The 15705-nt window shown below is 41.4% G+C and overlaps 1 protein-coding gene across 4 annotated transcripts; it reads left to right on the plus strand.

Annotated features, from left to right (window-relative positions):
• The first annotated feature begins 7746 nt into the window (after positions 1–7746).
• tp53inp2b (tumor protein p53 inducible nuclear protein 2b) lies at positions 7747–15121 on the plus strand. Of its 4 annotated transcripts, none has more exons than XM_079478041.1 (4): positions 7747–7993; positions 9638–9885; positions 12242–12638; positions 13233–15121. In XM_079478041.1, exons 2-4 carry the CDS (start codon positions 9762–9764, stop codon positions 13498–13500), a joined length of 789 nt encoding a protein of 262 aa, XP_079334167.1. In that variant the 5' UTR covers positions 7747–7993; positions 9638–9761; the 3' UTR covers positions 13501–15121. The 4 variants fall into 4 exon arrangements, with proteins under 4 accessions (XP_079334167.1, XP_079334168.1, XP_079334169.1 ...); XM_079478042.1 differs by having other exon boundaries at positions 13236–15121; XM_079478043.1 differs by having other exon boundaries at positions 12509–12638.
• The last annotated feature ends 584 nt before the right edge of the window (positions 15122–15705 follow it).

Raw genomic sequence — 15705 nt, forward strand, 5'->3', positions numbered from 1 at the left:
ACGCGGCTGCCTCGGCGCCCTGAGTCCGTGGCGCGACCCGAGCATGTTCAGTCGGGGAGTTCCCCTGGGGCTGGTGACGAGACGCAGTGTCGTTACGACGGATGCATCGTCCTCGGGATGGGGCGCGGTGTGCGAGGGCATGCCGGCATCCGGCCTTTGGTCGCAGTCTCTGAGGGAATGGCACATAAATCGCCTGGAACTAAAGGCGGTGTCTCTAGCTCTTCATACTTTCCAGTCGAGGCTGGAGCAGAAACATGTTCTGATTCGCACCGACAACATGTCTGTGGTTTCGTACATAAATCGCCAGGGAGGGATCCGTTCCGGAGCTCTTTTCAAACAGGCGGCGGGTCTCCTACTGTGGGCAGATCGGCATATACTCTCTATCAGAGCAGCGCATATCCCCGGTCATCTGAACCGCGGATCGGACATGCTTTCGAGGGAGGGTCTTCAGCACGGGGAATGGAGGCTTCATCCCGACACAGTCCTGTTAATTTGGGAACGCTTCGGGAAAGCGGAAGTGGATCTATTCGCGACAAGCGAGAACGCACACTGCCCGTTGTATTTCTCGCTGATCCACTCCTTGGGACTTACCATGGGGAGCGACGCACTGACGGGGCGTTGGCCGGTCGTTCGGCTTTACGCGTTTCCTCCGGTGAAGATTTTACCGCTAGTGCTGTGCAAGTCAGAGAGGAGACGGCGTCGGTGATTCTCGTCGCTCCATTCTAGCCGAATCAACCATGGTTCCCGGACCTGAGGGAGTTGTTGACGGCACCGCCGTGGCGGATTCCCCTCAGGAGAGACCTGCTGTCCCAAGTGAACGGCACGATTTGGCACCCCAGCCCAGAGTTGTGGAACCTCCATGCCTGGCCGCTTCGGGGGTTTTAACTGCACTCCCTCAGCGTGTACTGGATACTATTTCGGAGTCTCGTGCGCCGTCTACCAGACGTTTATACGCTCTAAAATGGGGGGTGTTTGCTTGATGGAGCAGCAGCAACAATATCGACCCGGCGTCTTGCCCCGTGTCTGATATTTTATCTTTCCTGCAGCACAGGCTGGACAGCGGCGGCCTCCCGTCAACGCTGAAGGTTTACGTAGCGGCTATCGCCTTGTTTCGTTCCCCGGTTGATGGACAATCGATTGGTAGGCACATGCTGGTGGTCAGATTCCTCAGAGGAGCGAGGAGACTTTTCCCCCCGCGAACCCCTTCGGTACCGCCTTGGGACTTAGCGCTGGTGTTGAAGGCTCTCTCTTCTCCCCCTTTTGAGCCTTTGGACGCGGCTTCTGTGAGAGAGCTCACTCTAAAAACCGTTCTCCTTCTCGCCCTTGCTTCGGCTAAGCGCATAGGGGATTTGCAAGCGCTCTCAGTCGGCGCTGATTTCATTCGTTTTGGACCAGGCGACTGCAGTGTCACTCTCCGGCCAAAATCGGGTTATGTGCCAAAGTCCATGTCTACCCCTTTTAGAGCACAGGTCATTTCTTTGCCCGCCTTGTCTTCCGAGTCGTCAGATCCGCCAATCAGCGGTTAACGCTTGGGGCAACCTCGCGAATGGTTGATTTGTTTGCTCCGCATACTGTGTGCGTGTTATCCCAGTTGTCGGGCTGTTTTTTATTAGCTCTCACGGCGGGATTGTACTACCGTTCCATATGCGGTCTCCGCAATGTCGAAGTGACCGCTCTCGAAAGGGAACGTCTCCGGTTACTTTCGTAACCTCGGTGTCCTGAGAAGCGGGAACGAGACATTGCGTAGATCGCCGTGTTCGCCGCTTATCACCGGTCGGGCGTTCTTTCGTAGATTCTGAGGATTGTCGTCACATGCACTGTAATTATACTGTCTAGACTCGTCAGTATTTGCATACTGTGCATGTCTTGCGACAATTGGCCAGTTTTTTTACTGGCGTTATCCTATAGGACTTCAGGAAAAGTGAAAAAGAGGAGGAGTTTCATATGCGGTCTCCGCAATGTCTCGTTCCCGCTTCTCAGGGAACCGAGGTTACGAAAGTAACCGGAGAAGTTTTCTGTAACAAAGGCACATTTGAGTGTTTTATTAGATTATCAATACTAAGTATATCATATTTAACGAGCTTAAAGCTTAAATGTAAGAAACATGTAAGATCTTAAAGATGATGTGTCAACTGAAAGAAGTTGTGATTACTGAATGATATATTTTAATGTGCTGAGTGGCGTAAAACAATTGGTGAAACAAATTTGAACCAGTGCACTGAAACAACCAGTCCAAAAGATCCGGTTTTCAGAAAACAACCAGACTTCCCATCACTAAAGAGCACATGCTTCAGTTCCTGCATGACAGGAAATAATTGTCACACACCAGCAGATGGCACCAATCTTCAGTTTTTTTCATTCAAACTGGGAAACCTAAGAGTCAGAACTAGGGTCACAAAATATACAAACACTGCATTTGCTTAACATGTAACATATACACATATATAGGCCTAAGTATAATATATTTCATATATTGTATGAAAATATATTGTGGATATTTAACAATTATATTTGTATCACTCTTCATGAATAGTACATATTTAAAATATAAGCTAAACAGCCAATCAGAGCCCTCAACAGCCTAACCATGGGCCTCGTTTATAAAATGTGTAGAAACCGTCCTAAATCAGATGTTACGATTATTTCTCAAAGTGTGTATGTATGATACATAGAAACGAACGTATACACAGAAAACACGTGTTCGCTTCTCTATTAGATGTGAAATCTATAAATCCCAAATGGATATTATGATGAAGTTGCGCGCAGCGGAACAACTACATATATCAGCCTTTTAATGATGTCTAGATAATGTCATTGATATATGAAAGAGAACCTGTCAAAGTCCAAATCCTTTACGAGTGGCAAGTCCTTTGCAAAGGACAAGCAAACGTGCGTACGTCTGCTCAGACCCTGACATGGAGCCAAGCACTTTTCCATGTCAAAGACCGTGGTTGAATCCCTAATGGGATACTCAATGAGTAGGTACTCGTTTCAGTAAGTACGTACTTTACGGGGCTAAATGGGTACGCCTGAATGGGTGTAGTATGAATGAAATCGGCCGTCATACTCCATGATGTGATCATGTGACGTAATTCTTCTTCTGTTCCTTTTCGATGGCGGGTGGCAACTTACGTTTGAGGTGCAAATCCGCCACCTACTGTACTGGAGTGTGGGCCAGAGATTTGCCAATTGATGTAATGAAACGCGCATCAACTCAAGTTATGAGAGACAGGTTGTATTAACACCGTAGCATGGGTTTTGTATAAGTAAACAACACATGAAACAAAGCCTTACATTTTCTTCAAGTACAGCACATTCAGAGCTTCATGTATTTTCATTTTTACCTTGTAGGGCTATAGGATTTTGATAAAAGTAAACAATTAAAAGGCATACAACAGCTTTGTGATTGTGTGATTCGTTTTCTTAGTTTAATTTCGGCAATAACAGGCCATTGTACACACCATTTTCTCTTAATTTCTCGTTTGGATAAATAAGTAAATAAATTGACCCTGAACGCAGGGTAATTAATTGGTTTAGGGCGTATTTGTGTTTTGCAATTATATTTGTTTATGAAAAGTGATTAGAAAGTTGAATTGCGCCAAAGTGTATCTGTTAAAACCACCTGATTAAAATGATCTCGTGAATAATTATCATGTATTCTATGAGTTACAAAAACATTTCAGCAATTTATAATATTGTAATGGACAAATATACATATAAAACACAAACGTCAATAAACTGCTGAAAATAAGCTCAATATTAATGCTCCGTATTTAAACTCTATGAATTAAAACTATGCACAATTTTAAACACAGTCAATTTAAAAACAAATCATTTACATTTAATCGTTACATTTTTTTTTTATCCAAAGCAATGAATGATATGTCATAAAAGAGTAATAGTACGACAGGTGCTAATTCAAAGTTACTAGTTTCAACAAAAGCCAGAAAAATACCTGTTGAGAGAAAGAGTTAGGATTTAAATTTTCTTTTGTCAAGTATTCACAGAAGAGATTTTTGAAGGTTGACTGGACCGCATTAGGAAGACTGTTCCACTAGGAAGGAGTTGTGAAGGAGAATGAGCGAGAAAGGGATTTAGTGCCCTTATGAGAAGGCATTACAAGGCGCCGCTCATTTGCTGAACACAGGGTTCTTGAGGAGTTGTTAGAGTGTAGTAGGGTGTGAAAGTATGCCGGTGCAGATCCAGTGATAGTCCTGTAGGCAAGCATCAACTTGAATCTGATGCGGGCTTCAACCGGTAGCCAGTGGAGAGAGGTGAAAAGGGGGTGTCACATGAGCCCTTTTGGGCTGTTGGAAGATGAGGCGTGCTACTGCGTTTTGAACCAGCTGAAGTGGTTTGATAGCCCTTGCAGGAAGACCAGCAAGGATAGCATTGCAGTAGTCCAACATTGAGATTACCAGGGCCTGGACAAGGAGTTGTGCCGCATGCTCAGTGAGGTAGGGTCTAACCTTTCGAATGTTGAAGACATATCAGCATGTAAAAGCAAGGTCAATGTTAATTTTACATTAGCTTTATAATAATTAACAACATGTTTCATTGTACATGAAAGTCAGTTGAGACTGTTTTGCGGGGTGTGAGTGGTATCATGGGATACATGTACAGTATATCAAGTATCCATCGCTGAGAACTTCTAAATCTGGGCATAACAAGTAAGCCATCCAGGAATTTCTCGCCTTCTCTTTTATGTATACTGACGATTCGGACATCCTACTCTGTTCAAGTACTGTTTTCTCTTACTACATAGTAGGTAAGTAGGCGTATTAAGACGAAACATTAGTATAAGAACGTCCAAATCTCGCGAGAAATAGTCCATCACCAGGATATTTCTCGCTTACTGTTTTGTGAATACTGAAGATTCGGACATAATATTTGTTCGTCTACTGCTTTTTTAAGGAAGTATGTCATTTCAGATTGAGCCTGTTTTTATAAATATGAACGTTGCTGTGGATTTTTGCATGTGATCAAATCTGTGCGTACGCACGTTAAATAAATGAGGCCCTAAACAGTGAGCTCTGCACGAAAATGCTGAATCTGATGAAAATTCTTCACATAGTATCTGTGCTCTTTATATTGAATGTTTCTGCAAGCTTTCTACACTGTTTGGCACACCCTTTGGTCCACATACAGGTTCATGTTATCAGGCTAGGCTTAGGGTAAGAGAAGACACAGGATATTTTAGGACGAGGCAGGGAAAGGTTATGTAATCCGAGGTTTACACTCACCCGCTGCTGTTCACAACGCTGTCCTTGTACCAGGGTGTAAAAAGTATATGTTTTGGTATGTTTACAGATTTTATCCATTCAATTGTGAAACTGGTCTCTATCTAACAGCTGAATAATAGTCAAACATCGCTCTTACGTGTATTTCAAATAATTTGCACATTCTTACATAGATCCAGGTGCTCGGGAAAGTAATGGTGTTAAATTAGATTCAGTTGACCTTAAATCAAGCACGGTGCTAGACCAGGAGGTTAAAACAGTTTGTTCCCTGGTGAAAGTGCGTTTCCGCTGAAGCTTGATCCCGAGTGAGTACGGTCTCTTTATTCCTGCCAAGGGCATTCGACTGGGACTGCTTGTTCTAGTCGTGTATAGACACACATCACACAGATGTCTGGAGAACACCACGGAGAGGAGGGCAGGAAATGTGTCTCATCGCTCAAAGAATGGGGGAGCAGGTTCATTTTCTAGAGCAGAAATCTGTATTCTCGAACTCAGTTGCACACGCAAGTCGAAGTCCACAGTTTTGTACTTTGCTTTAAATACCATATGTTTTGTTCATAACTTGTCAATGCCAAAACTGTTAGAAATCGAAGTTGATGATATGAAGTCGCTAAATGTACAGTATGTAGGCTCTAGACAATAAGACATCATACAAAAGACTATAATAAAATGGATTTTGCAGACAGACAAGCCTGGCCACTCTTGGAAGTAAATTGTCATCGTCAAAAATTCCTTGAATGTTGCTCTGGTGTGAGTACTGACCTCACCCACACATACACTTATTTGCATTTATGTTCACTGTGTGTGTATGTGTGTATCTCTCTTTCCTTCACCATTTTATGAATGAATGTTTGCTATGTAATGAGGCTTTCCCCCATTTCCCCATCTTCTCTGAGATAGAAAGCACTTCAAAAAGTTTACTGTGTTCACTGTGACAACAAAACAAGTTTTAGTGGGGAAGCTAGAAAATCGAAGTGGGCCATGGAGGTAACATCAAAGCAATGACACAGTCAAGGATAGAGAGCTCATAGGTTTGTTGTGTTTGTTCTTTAAACAGCTTTCTTCCTATCACTCTGTCATCTCTAACCTTGTGTACACACACACACACACAGTTTTCCAACACAGTCACTGGGGAACCAATGAGACCATACATTCTGGATCCCCATAGCTGTAAGACACTATAGTTACAGTTCATTTATCACGTACTGTTAAACTAAACAGCTTTGACTTGCGGTGATGGTCATGAATGTGAAACATGTAACTTTAGTCGTGGGTCGTGTACAGGTGGCTAAAGATAACATTTAAACAGCAGCACATCGTAACCTTTCCCCTGCATTACACTTATGTGGTGCCGTACATCACTGTACACCTGCTGAACATGCACTTCAGGGACCTAAGACTAGTCTAAGCAGTTTATGCAAGCAGACCCATATCAGACCCCACCTGATATCACACCTCACACGATTGAAGTGTACTACTAGTGGTTACTAAATACTAAAGATAGTATGTTAAAAGCACATTTAGTTCATATTCAAGCTCAGAATAGCACAGTTGATTACACTTAGATGTTCTTGAGATCATATGAAGAAATACTTAAGAATAGTTTTAGAATATTAAATGCAAAATATGTGTGCTTTAAGTACATTATAAAAATGTGCCCTTTTTTTACCCGGGCCAATCTGATACAGGCCAGAGATTCCTCTACTTGCTCCATATGGGATGTTTCTTACTCGTCACAGTTGCTTTAAGTTTGCTCACTATGATGTTTCTTTTACTGGAATGTTTTCTGTAAAGCTCCTTTGAAACAATACGGAGAAGCTTGTTGAAAATGCCAAAGTCAACTATCAAGACATGCCATTATTCATAGCATGTTTCACGATTGCTTACTTTTGACAAGTGGCAGTCTCTTACCCAGGAATATGAAGAGAGGGAGGGTCAAGCAATATTTACAAACACAGAGCTCATGTTACAACAAGCAGTATTCTGATCATATAACCTGCATGAGCACCACAGTAAATGTGCATCATAGGCTACACACTCCGCGCAGCCAATGGCCATGATGAGAAACTAAGACCGCATTCTGTACTTCCATCACTTAACATGTCTTTTATTACAGCATCATAACAACACCGAATCATGACATGTTGACTCGAAATGTGTTTTCATACAATTTGCTAAACCAAATAAGTTTCAACAAAACATTCGTAAACGCCATTTCCATTTAACTTGATTTCGCATTTGATGTTGTTGATCTCAGCCACTATGCAAAACAAATAAAAGCACTCGACCGAAAGTTAGCTGAAGGCTGCATTCTCAAACTAAATTTGTCCCGTCTTTCAAAATGACGCACGGCGTCGTCGATAACATTATCTGCCTCATACCAGCCCCCACCGTTTCACTTACAGCACTGGATCTTGTGTAAAGTGCCGATTGGTCCAGAGGCCAGAGTGGGCGTGGTCATGCCGTTGCTACGAGCACCGTGACATCACAATCAGCTGTTTTGTACGCTCTATATTCTGATCCGCGGATCAGCTGGGCGAAGCAATAACACCACAAACAATATCTGCCAAAACACCACAAGCTGCAGATATTTCGATCTAAACGTCGTGTGAATCAGACTTTACGCGCAGATTTCTTCTATTTTTTGTGAATTTACTACCTCAAGAACACCTGAAGCAAAGCTATGCTTTAAGATTTTTTCTCGTCGTGTATATTTTGTGTTCGTCGCGTTTACATCTTGAATAATTTTGCAGGTAAGACCCGAATCTGCATCTGCTTTGTTTTTGAGGCATGAAACCTCAGATCAGACTTGTATTGACAACGCCAATAGCAAACGCTAATAACAGTTGTCCATTAATGGAGGTTTTTCATTTTGTTGTTGACTTTTATTACATCTTATTATGGTGTCGTCGTCGTCATCGTCGTGACAGATAGCAGCCCTAGACTAAAGCTTGTCCTCTCGCTCCTTTTCGGAGCTGCAACGCTGCCGTCAGAATGTCCTTTTAAATGCCGAAAGAGCAATGATGGATTTTCAAGCAGCCACCGCACTTGAACCATCTAAACCATCGTTTACCGACATTCAGATGTTGCGGCATTAATGTCGTTCTTGCTTGACGTGTGAGTTTATGTGAATGCGCCGGTAAATACCCTTGATCCGAGCTGTCATTGCTGTGACCCTTAGGCTCAATCTCGTTCTCTTTTGCCTGTGCTTTTCACATTATATGCGCATGCTTGAAACTATGTGTTTGCATGTATGTCCTCCTGTTTATCCACAAATGAAAACATTTGCACCTAGAATGCGGGCTTTGTCTGACCTAGCCTGAAATAAATGTAATCATCAACGCGTTGTCCTTCGATGTATGCATTACATCAGTAACCACTCGCGTTCGTAATGCACTATTAGAAAACCACAGTAATAAACAACGTTTACGGTTGTTGCTGTCAAAACGGCCCTCTTTCCTTTCTGTTGTTGTTTCATACTGCGTCCGCTAGTTGAAGAGGGCGGAGTCAATGTGTCCATGATGTCATCGGGATCCGCGCTGACGTTAGCAGTCAGTGGAGGCCCCGCCTACAAAACTGTTTCCGGGACAGTAATAAAGAAAAGTTTTAAAAGAAAAGAATTATTGCATAAGAATGAAACCCCAAAAAACAATGGCAAATACCCAGCAAAATTGTCTGAATGTATTACTTATAAATAAAATATGTCTAAATGTATGAATGACCCAGAACAAATATTAACATTTGTCAAGTGAGCTTTATCTATAGCTATAGCGCTTTTTACAATTTCCATTGTTACAAAGCAGCTGTACATTAAACATATTGACTATTAGCAAAACATTTAAACTTATACAAGTAAAAGCTAAAAAGATGAAAACACAGAAGACAGACACAACACACACACACACACACACCGATTCAAACACACCCACATACAAAACATTCAGCACACACAATATGCATACATACAAACACACACAGACACGCACGCGCACACAGTGGTTATCACTGAGAAGCACACATTTAAGATAAGAAGAGAGAAACAGGTCAGATATTAAACAGACTATTAATGCCTATATGCAATATTAATTAATAACAACTTTAAAATTGTAATTTTATATATTGTCTTTTGACAGATATTGTTGAATCTTTCCAGTCTTTCTGTTTTTTATTGTACTTTTTTATGGATATGAATAGGTGTGTCCATGATATGTAAAGCAAGAAATCCTTTCTGATCAGATTGTTTGGCCATTTTTTTCTGAAAACACAATCAACTAGCAAAAGCTATTTTCAATCTTTCATACTGTAACCAAAGATTTCTGATTCCCCAGTTGTGGTCATTTCTTGTATCATGACGCTATTGACCAATTATTTTCTTTGCTCTGTCTTTGTAATTATAGATCTTTGCAGCACCTGAACCAAGAGAGACCTTATATTCCATGTCGCCTTTTTTGATACTCAGAAATTACTGACTATAGTTACAAATATTAAGCATTTAAGGCAGCTATTCCTCAGGAAAAAAACATGTTCCAGCGACTCAGCAGTCTGTTCTTAGGAGGCGTTGAAGAAGTTACTCCAGAGCTGAAGGGACCAAAGCCCTGTGTGACTGAGGCTGATGAAGAAGGATGGCTCCTTGTCAACCTGGCCGGTGAGTGTCCTGAACAAACCATGAAAAACACTGTATGGGTGCAAACCAGGAACATGTTTTTACGCGAGGTTGTTTCAAATTCAAAGATTCAGGCATAAAAATTGTAAGTGGAAAAGTAAAGCTTTCCTGTAGCTCAGTGGTAAGAGCATTGGGTTAACAACACAAGGTTGTGGGTTGGATCCCAGGGGATTGCAGATACCTATGTAAAACGTATAAGATAATGCTATGTAAGTCGCTTTGGATAAAACCGTCTGCTAAATGTAAAGCACATACTCATACTTACAAAGTCACCGACAGCAGGTTTGCCTACTGCCTAAACTAGATGTTATCGCACAAATTTACGTGAGAAAATGTTTTCTCAATCTTGGTCACTTGTTGTGTAGTGTAGTGTACTGTAGTGTAGTGTGATTGTTGCTCAGAAAACAAAATGACAAGAAACATGTCTTTTAAGTACCACAGCCATTTAGAGTGAGCTTGTGTGCTCTACAGAGCTAGTAGTATGCAGGTTACATGCCCAGAATTTACCTAAAATGTGGTGTTGAAGTAGTGTTTTGGATTTCACAAACATTTTCTTAAATGCTTTCTATACTTCACTTTGACTATAATGTTTGTGAAATAGTCAAAGCTATTACATCTTGATGGAAATGAACATCAGGATGGTCAGGTTCTGCAATCATTTAAATAAAAGCTACATTTGTGCAGAATAAATGTGAAATGAAGTTTGCATGCGTAATCTAATTTACAGGGTGTATTGCAGCAGTTCTTTTGTAACAAAAACACAACATAAAATGCATTCAATTGCTAGTCCCAAAGCCCACCCCTAGCAACATCCATAGGTGTTAGCATCTTCACTCTCAAAAATATGCTGTTTAGTGGATCCCAGTGAAACGATAGCAAGTTGTACTAGCACTGTGACTAGATTGTGCCATTTATTGAAACAGCATCCCCCAACCAACATGCTTAACACACTGTTATGGGTAATAACAAACTAATTTGAAAGTGGGGGGACACAAACCGGATTTTGAAAAGTGGAGGGGACATGACCCCCTTGACCCCAGTGGAAATTACGCCCCTTCACTGAGCTATAGGAAAGCAGTCAACATTAGTTCCCCCCTGAATGTTCTAGTTGTGTCATTATTTAACACGCTATGATGAGTTAAATCATATAAGAGGGGGGGCTGAAGACTAAACTAAAAAAAACTCTGCTATACACATGTAAATAGCACACATCACACAAGTTCGATTTCATGCACCGACACCTTTGTTCCAGAAAATGTGTCAAGAGTTTAGCAAGTACGTTCTCAGCGTTAGAGAAACCAAAAAAGAAGCAAGAGATCTACAGTCAGTTTCTCTTGTAGACAGTCTTGCTGAGCAGGTTTAAAGCTGGATTGAGCTGTTTAGGCAATCAACATTCTCATTACCGGCTACGTGAATAATAACACATTCAGCTTAAATGTAACTATGGCGACCCATTGAGTATGCCACGCTAACAAAAACATTGTAAGGACGTTACAATGGAAGAGACGTTTTTCACGTTATGCAAGTATATCTGGTCATCTGTATAATTACATGATAGTATTTTATTTGCTATATGAATTCAAACAAAAAATGTAGCTATACTAATGTCTTTCTATTCGTCCACCATCTTGAAATAAGGTTTTCTCTCAGATTGTTTTGTTGCATTATGGGATTGCCTGGTCCATTAAAAATATAAGAAATGCTGCCTTAAAACCTGGCCAAAATGAGGCATCTTTTAAGGCAAAATAGTTATATTGCCTAATGTTTGGAACAGCCTTTTATGACAGCCTATTACTGTGTAGTGCACCTACAGGCCAATGCTTTAAGAAGCTGTCAAGGTTGGCAAATCAGTAGGTATGAAACATAGTGACGTCTGGTTTATTATCTCCGTGGGGACAGTCCATAGGTGTAATGATTCTTATACTGTACAAACTGTATATTTGATCCCCTATCCCTTACTGAATATCATAGAAAACATTTAGCATTTTTAGATTTAAAATAAAATCTAAATTGAGGTCCCAACGGGCAAAAAAAGCATATAAATCGTACAGACACGAGTTCCCAGGAGTTGATGTGCACCAAGGTTTAGGTCCCCACTGGGATATAAAAACAAGGCCACACGCACACAGACTTATAAAAAAACTAACGACAGTATTCCTATTCTCTGTTTTTTCTGTTGTTTACGTACCCCCTCTCATTTCTCCACATTTGATTGAATTCCTTTTTACTGGTGTGTGTGCCCATTGTGCCGCCATTTCCCTTTTGCATGGCTTCAACCAAACCTTTCACGTTCCCGAAAAAAACGGCCCATTATATCCACATATCTACACCGCTGCAGGCGAGAGCAGGCCGGAGGCAGCATCGCTAGCAGAAAGTCACGCATCTCACTCTCCTCCAACCTGCAAAAAGCGCAGAACTCGAGCAGGCAGGATACAGACAGCGCATGCCACATCCCGTTCCGTCTGCTCTCCTGGCCCCACCTCCTTCTGTCACCCTGAGTCAGTAGAAGTGAATGTGTTGTTAAGCAAGCGGGGCTCTTGCTCCTGTAGTGACTGCAGCATGGATGAGAGCTGGTTTGTCACCCCTCCCCCCTGTTTTACTGCAGAGGGAGCCACGGCGGAGGCCAGCCCCATGGAAGACCTCCTCATCGAGCACCCCAGCATGTCTGTCTATGTTTCACCTGGCCATCTACCTGCAATGGATGAGAGTGCCATCAGCCTGACCGGGAGTGTGAGGTAAGTGTCAGTGTTCCGGTGTTTTCAAACCCATTTCTGCATTTTTTCAAGTTGTGTAAATGAAAACTTAAGTCGTCCGCTTGACCACTGGCGCCACTTTTGTTTGCATTTGTGGACTCATTTCCATTTATGCAAACAGAATTTGCATTCAAACATGTTTAATGCGGGGAGACATTTCAGACCAATAGTATTTGACCATGTTCATAGCTTCCCAGAGAAACAGCTGTCCTGTAGCTCAGTGGTAAGAGCATTGCGTTAACAATGCAACGTTGCGGGTTGGATCCCAGGGGATTGCAGATACCTATGTAAAATATATAGGATAATGCTATGTAAGTCGCTTTGGATAAAAGTGTCTGCCAAATGCCTAAATGTAAATGTAGAGAATCAAGAGACTGAATTTGCCACTATATCATACCGAAGTGAATGTGTTGGATATGGTATTGCTTAAAATCTTGTACATTGTGACCTCTGCTAGTTTTTTTATTGCCATAAAAAATCTGGTATTGGTTGCTACAATCGTGTGGTGGTGGTTTTTTTGTTCACGTCTGCAATGCTATTTAATTCATGTTATTTTTACTTCATTCTTTTGTTCAGCAGGATGTCTGAATCTGCTCTTCCTGCTGTTACCAGGAGCAGCATGCCTACAAGGGTGACTAGAGGAGCAGTCGCCCAGGCTGGTGCCCTGACTAAAGTCACACAGATGTCCAGGGTGCAGAGGGCCAAAGCCCGCACTGAGCGTCGCCACCTGGGACGCAACCTCGTGCAGCGCCAAAACCGCACTCGTGAAAAGGTCCAACGGCTCGCAACTCACACCCGTAACTCCTTCCTGCACCAACCGTGCCAGCGCAACTTTTGTCACTGAGACATCAAATGTTTACATTGAGGGCATTATTACACAGAGGCACCCCACGTAAACTTTCCTTTCTCATTTGCCCTCTTTAAAGTCCTTATGCTCCCTTTGCTTTTACTGGTGTTACGCCCATCATGTTATTTCGTTTAAGATTTTGAACATTTGTTAGCCCTTATTACGCACAAGTGAGTTTATGTTTATCTTTTCTGACAGTCCACCACCAAGCACAATTTCTGTGTGTTTTTGCTACCTGTACCACCTGAGTGTCCTTGTAAAACACCTCAATTAGATGCCAGAGGTAGCAGGGAGTATATCAAAAACGGAGATGGAAGCAAACTCTGTAGGTAGCTCAACAAACAACATCCCAGGTATACAGAAAACGAAGTCCACAAGTGTGGGCCCATGATGGACGCGACGTGCTAGTGAATTGTCGTTCATTTACATTTAAGTTATCTTTCAGAGCATTTCCTCAAATGCAAAAAGCATTGTAAAAGTATAGTTTTCTGTCAACGTCTAATCGAAAAGGAAAAGATCCCAGGGGTATCAGGGCAGTGTGCATTTGTTTGTGCTTTTAATCAGACCATCTCTGTAATCTAAATGAAAATATAAGGTAACTGACCGTGCACACATCCCCCCACACAAACGTCAAGTCCTAAAATGTGCACTTCCTCAATAGTCAGCACATTTAATGGAATCCTTTCTTACATGTGTATTCAGTAATGAATAGACTAACAAATGGTGCTGAAAGTATATAAATATATGATTGTTTGTAAAAAAATTGAAACTTGTGAGAGTTGTATGTTTTATGGAGAATTGTGCTATTTTTTGCAACAGTGAATGAGATGCCAACATGCATGAGTTGTGCTATACCCTAAAAGGGAAAAATGGATAGTTGCAAATGATTTGCAGTTCAGTGTTTGAGTTGAAACATCAGCTGTCTGTTTGGATGGTGTAGCTTTACCTTAAGTCTGTTCCTCCAAATACTTGAGTACACATTTATTATACGAACCGACATTTGCCAGGTTGTCAGTACCACTGTCTGTTAGATCATGCACCGAAGACTTGATTTTCCAAGCAATTTTCTTTCATTTAATCATTCTTGTCTTTCCTATCACCTGCCACTATCTGTAAAATAGTGTAGTAGGTTAAAGCTATATTTTAGGAAACAACTTAGCTTTCATTTCTTTGGTTTAATTTAAAATGACACCTTTACAGAGAGCATAGTAAGAATGTCAGTGGTATATCTAGGAAAATGAAATGCCCTGTAGCCTTACAAGGATCCTTAACACTGTCCAATTGAAAGCTGTCATCTGTTCACATTGTTTTGGTATAAACATCTAGACAAGGTAATGTCAAAAACTGTTCAACATCACAGCTAAACACCGTATACTCTGTGTTAGTTTGTTTGTGTGCGTGTGACTATTTAAGTTGTAGAGGTTAAAGGTCTGTTAGGCCTCACAAGATATCTAGTTGTTGTGATTTGAGAATGGGTAGGACGTTGATTTAAGACATACAAATAAGAAAGGTCAACAAATATGTATATGCTTGTATTTTTTCCTCACATTGTTAAAAGAAGAGATGTTCACCCTAATAACAAAATGCAGAGTATTAAAAATGTTTGGTGTGTATGACATCTTTGGTGATTGTGCCTTTACTGCACTATTCTGCATGGTTTTCGTGATGTGCCAACTGTTACATCCACAGTACATGGACATCAGAGACCTATGCAAGATACTATGATGGGTTTCCAGCATCCATTCAGAAATGCAGGTACCAGACAATAACAATAAACACTCAGGATGCAACTGTAGTCTCGACTCGTTATTTGTATGCGTGCGCATAAAACTCTCCTTAAGTATATATGATACACAGAATGCAATGCTTAAATATTATAGCTAGTGAAAACTTAAATACAAAAATAAAGACATTCTTAAGTCGTATAATAGTATGTTATTGACATGGTTGTGAACATTGTCCACACACACACTGGTTTCCATGTTTTATGGGGGACATTCCATACACTTTATGGGAATTTAGATCCGTATATGGATCGATATAAAAATGGATGATTGATGTTGTTTAAATCAGATGTATTTTCCTACATGACATGATTGTGAACAAAAGCTTGAAGTTGAGAGTTCTTCAGTTGCCAGATGTTGCCAGAGATCGGAATGTGGTCAGTGAGAGGGGGGTTGCAGGATCTGCTTGTGTGAATGT

The sequence above is a fragment of the Barbatula barbatula genome, assembly GCF_947034865.1.
Source record: "Barbatula barbatula genome assembly, chromosome: 17".
NCBI classification, from domain to species: domain Eukaryota; kingdom Metazoa; phylum Chordata; class Actinopteri; order Cypriniformes; family Nemacheilidae; genus Barbatula; species Barbatula barbatula.

Coding starts and splice junctions, on each gene's coding strand:
- tp53inp2b (XM_079478041.1), top strand. CDS start 9,762: ATGTTCCAGCGACTCAGCAGTCTGTTCTTAGGAGGCGTTGAAGAAGTT. Junction 9,886..12,241: donor GCTCCTTGTCAACCTGGCCG/GTGAGTGTCCTG, acceptor ACACCGCTGCAG/GCGAGAGCAGGCCGGAGGCA. Junction 12,639..13,232: donor AGCCTGACCGGGAGTGTGAG/GTAAGTGTCAGT, acceptor TCTTTTGTTCAG/CAGGATGTCTGAATCTGCTC.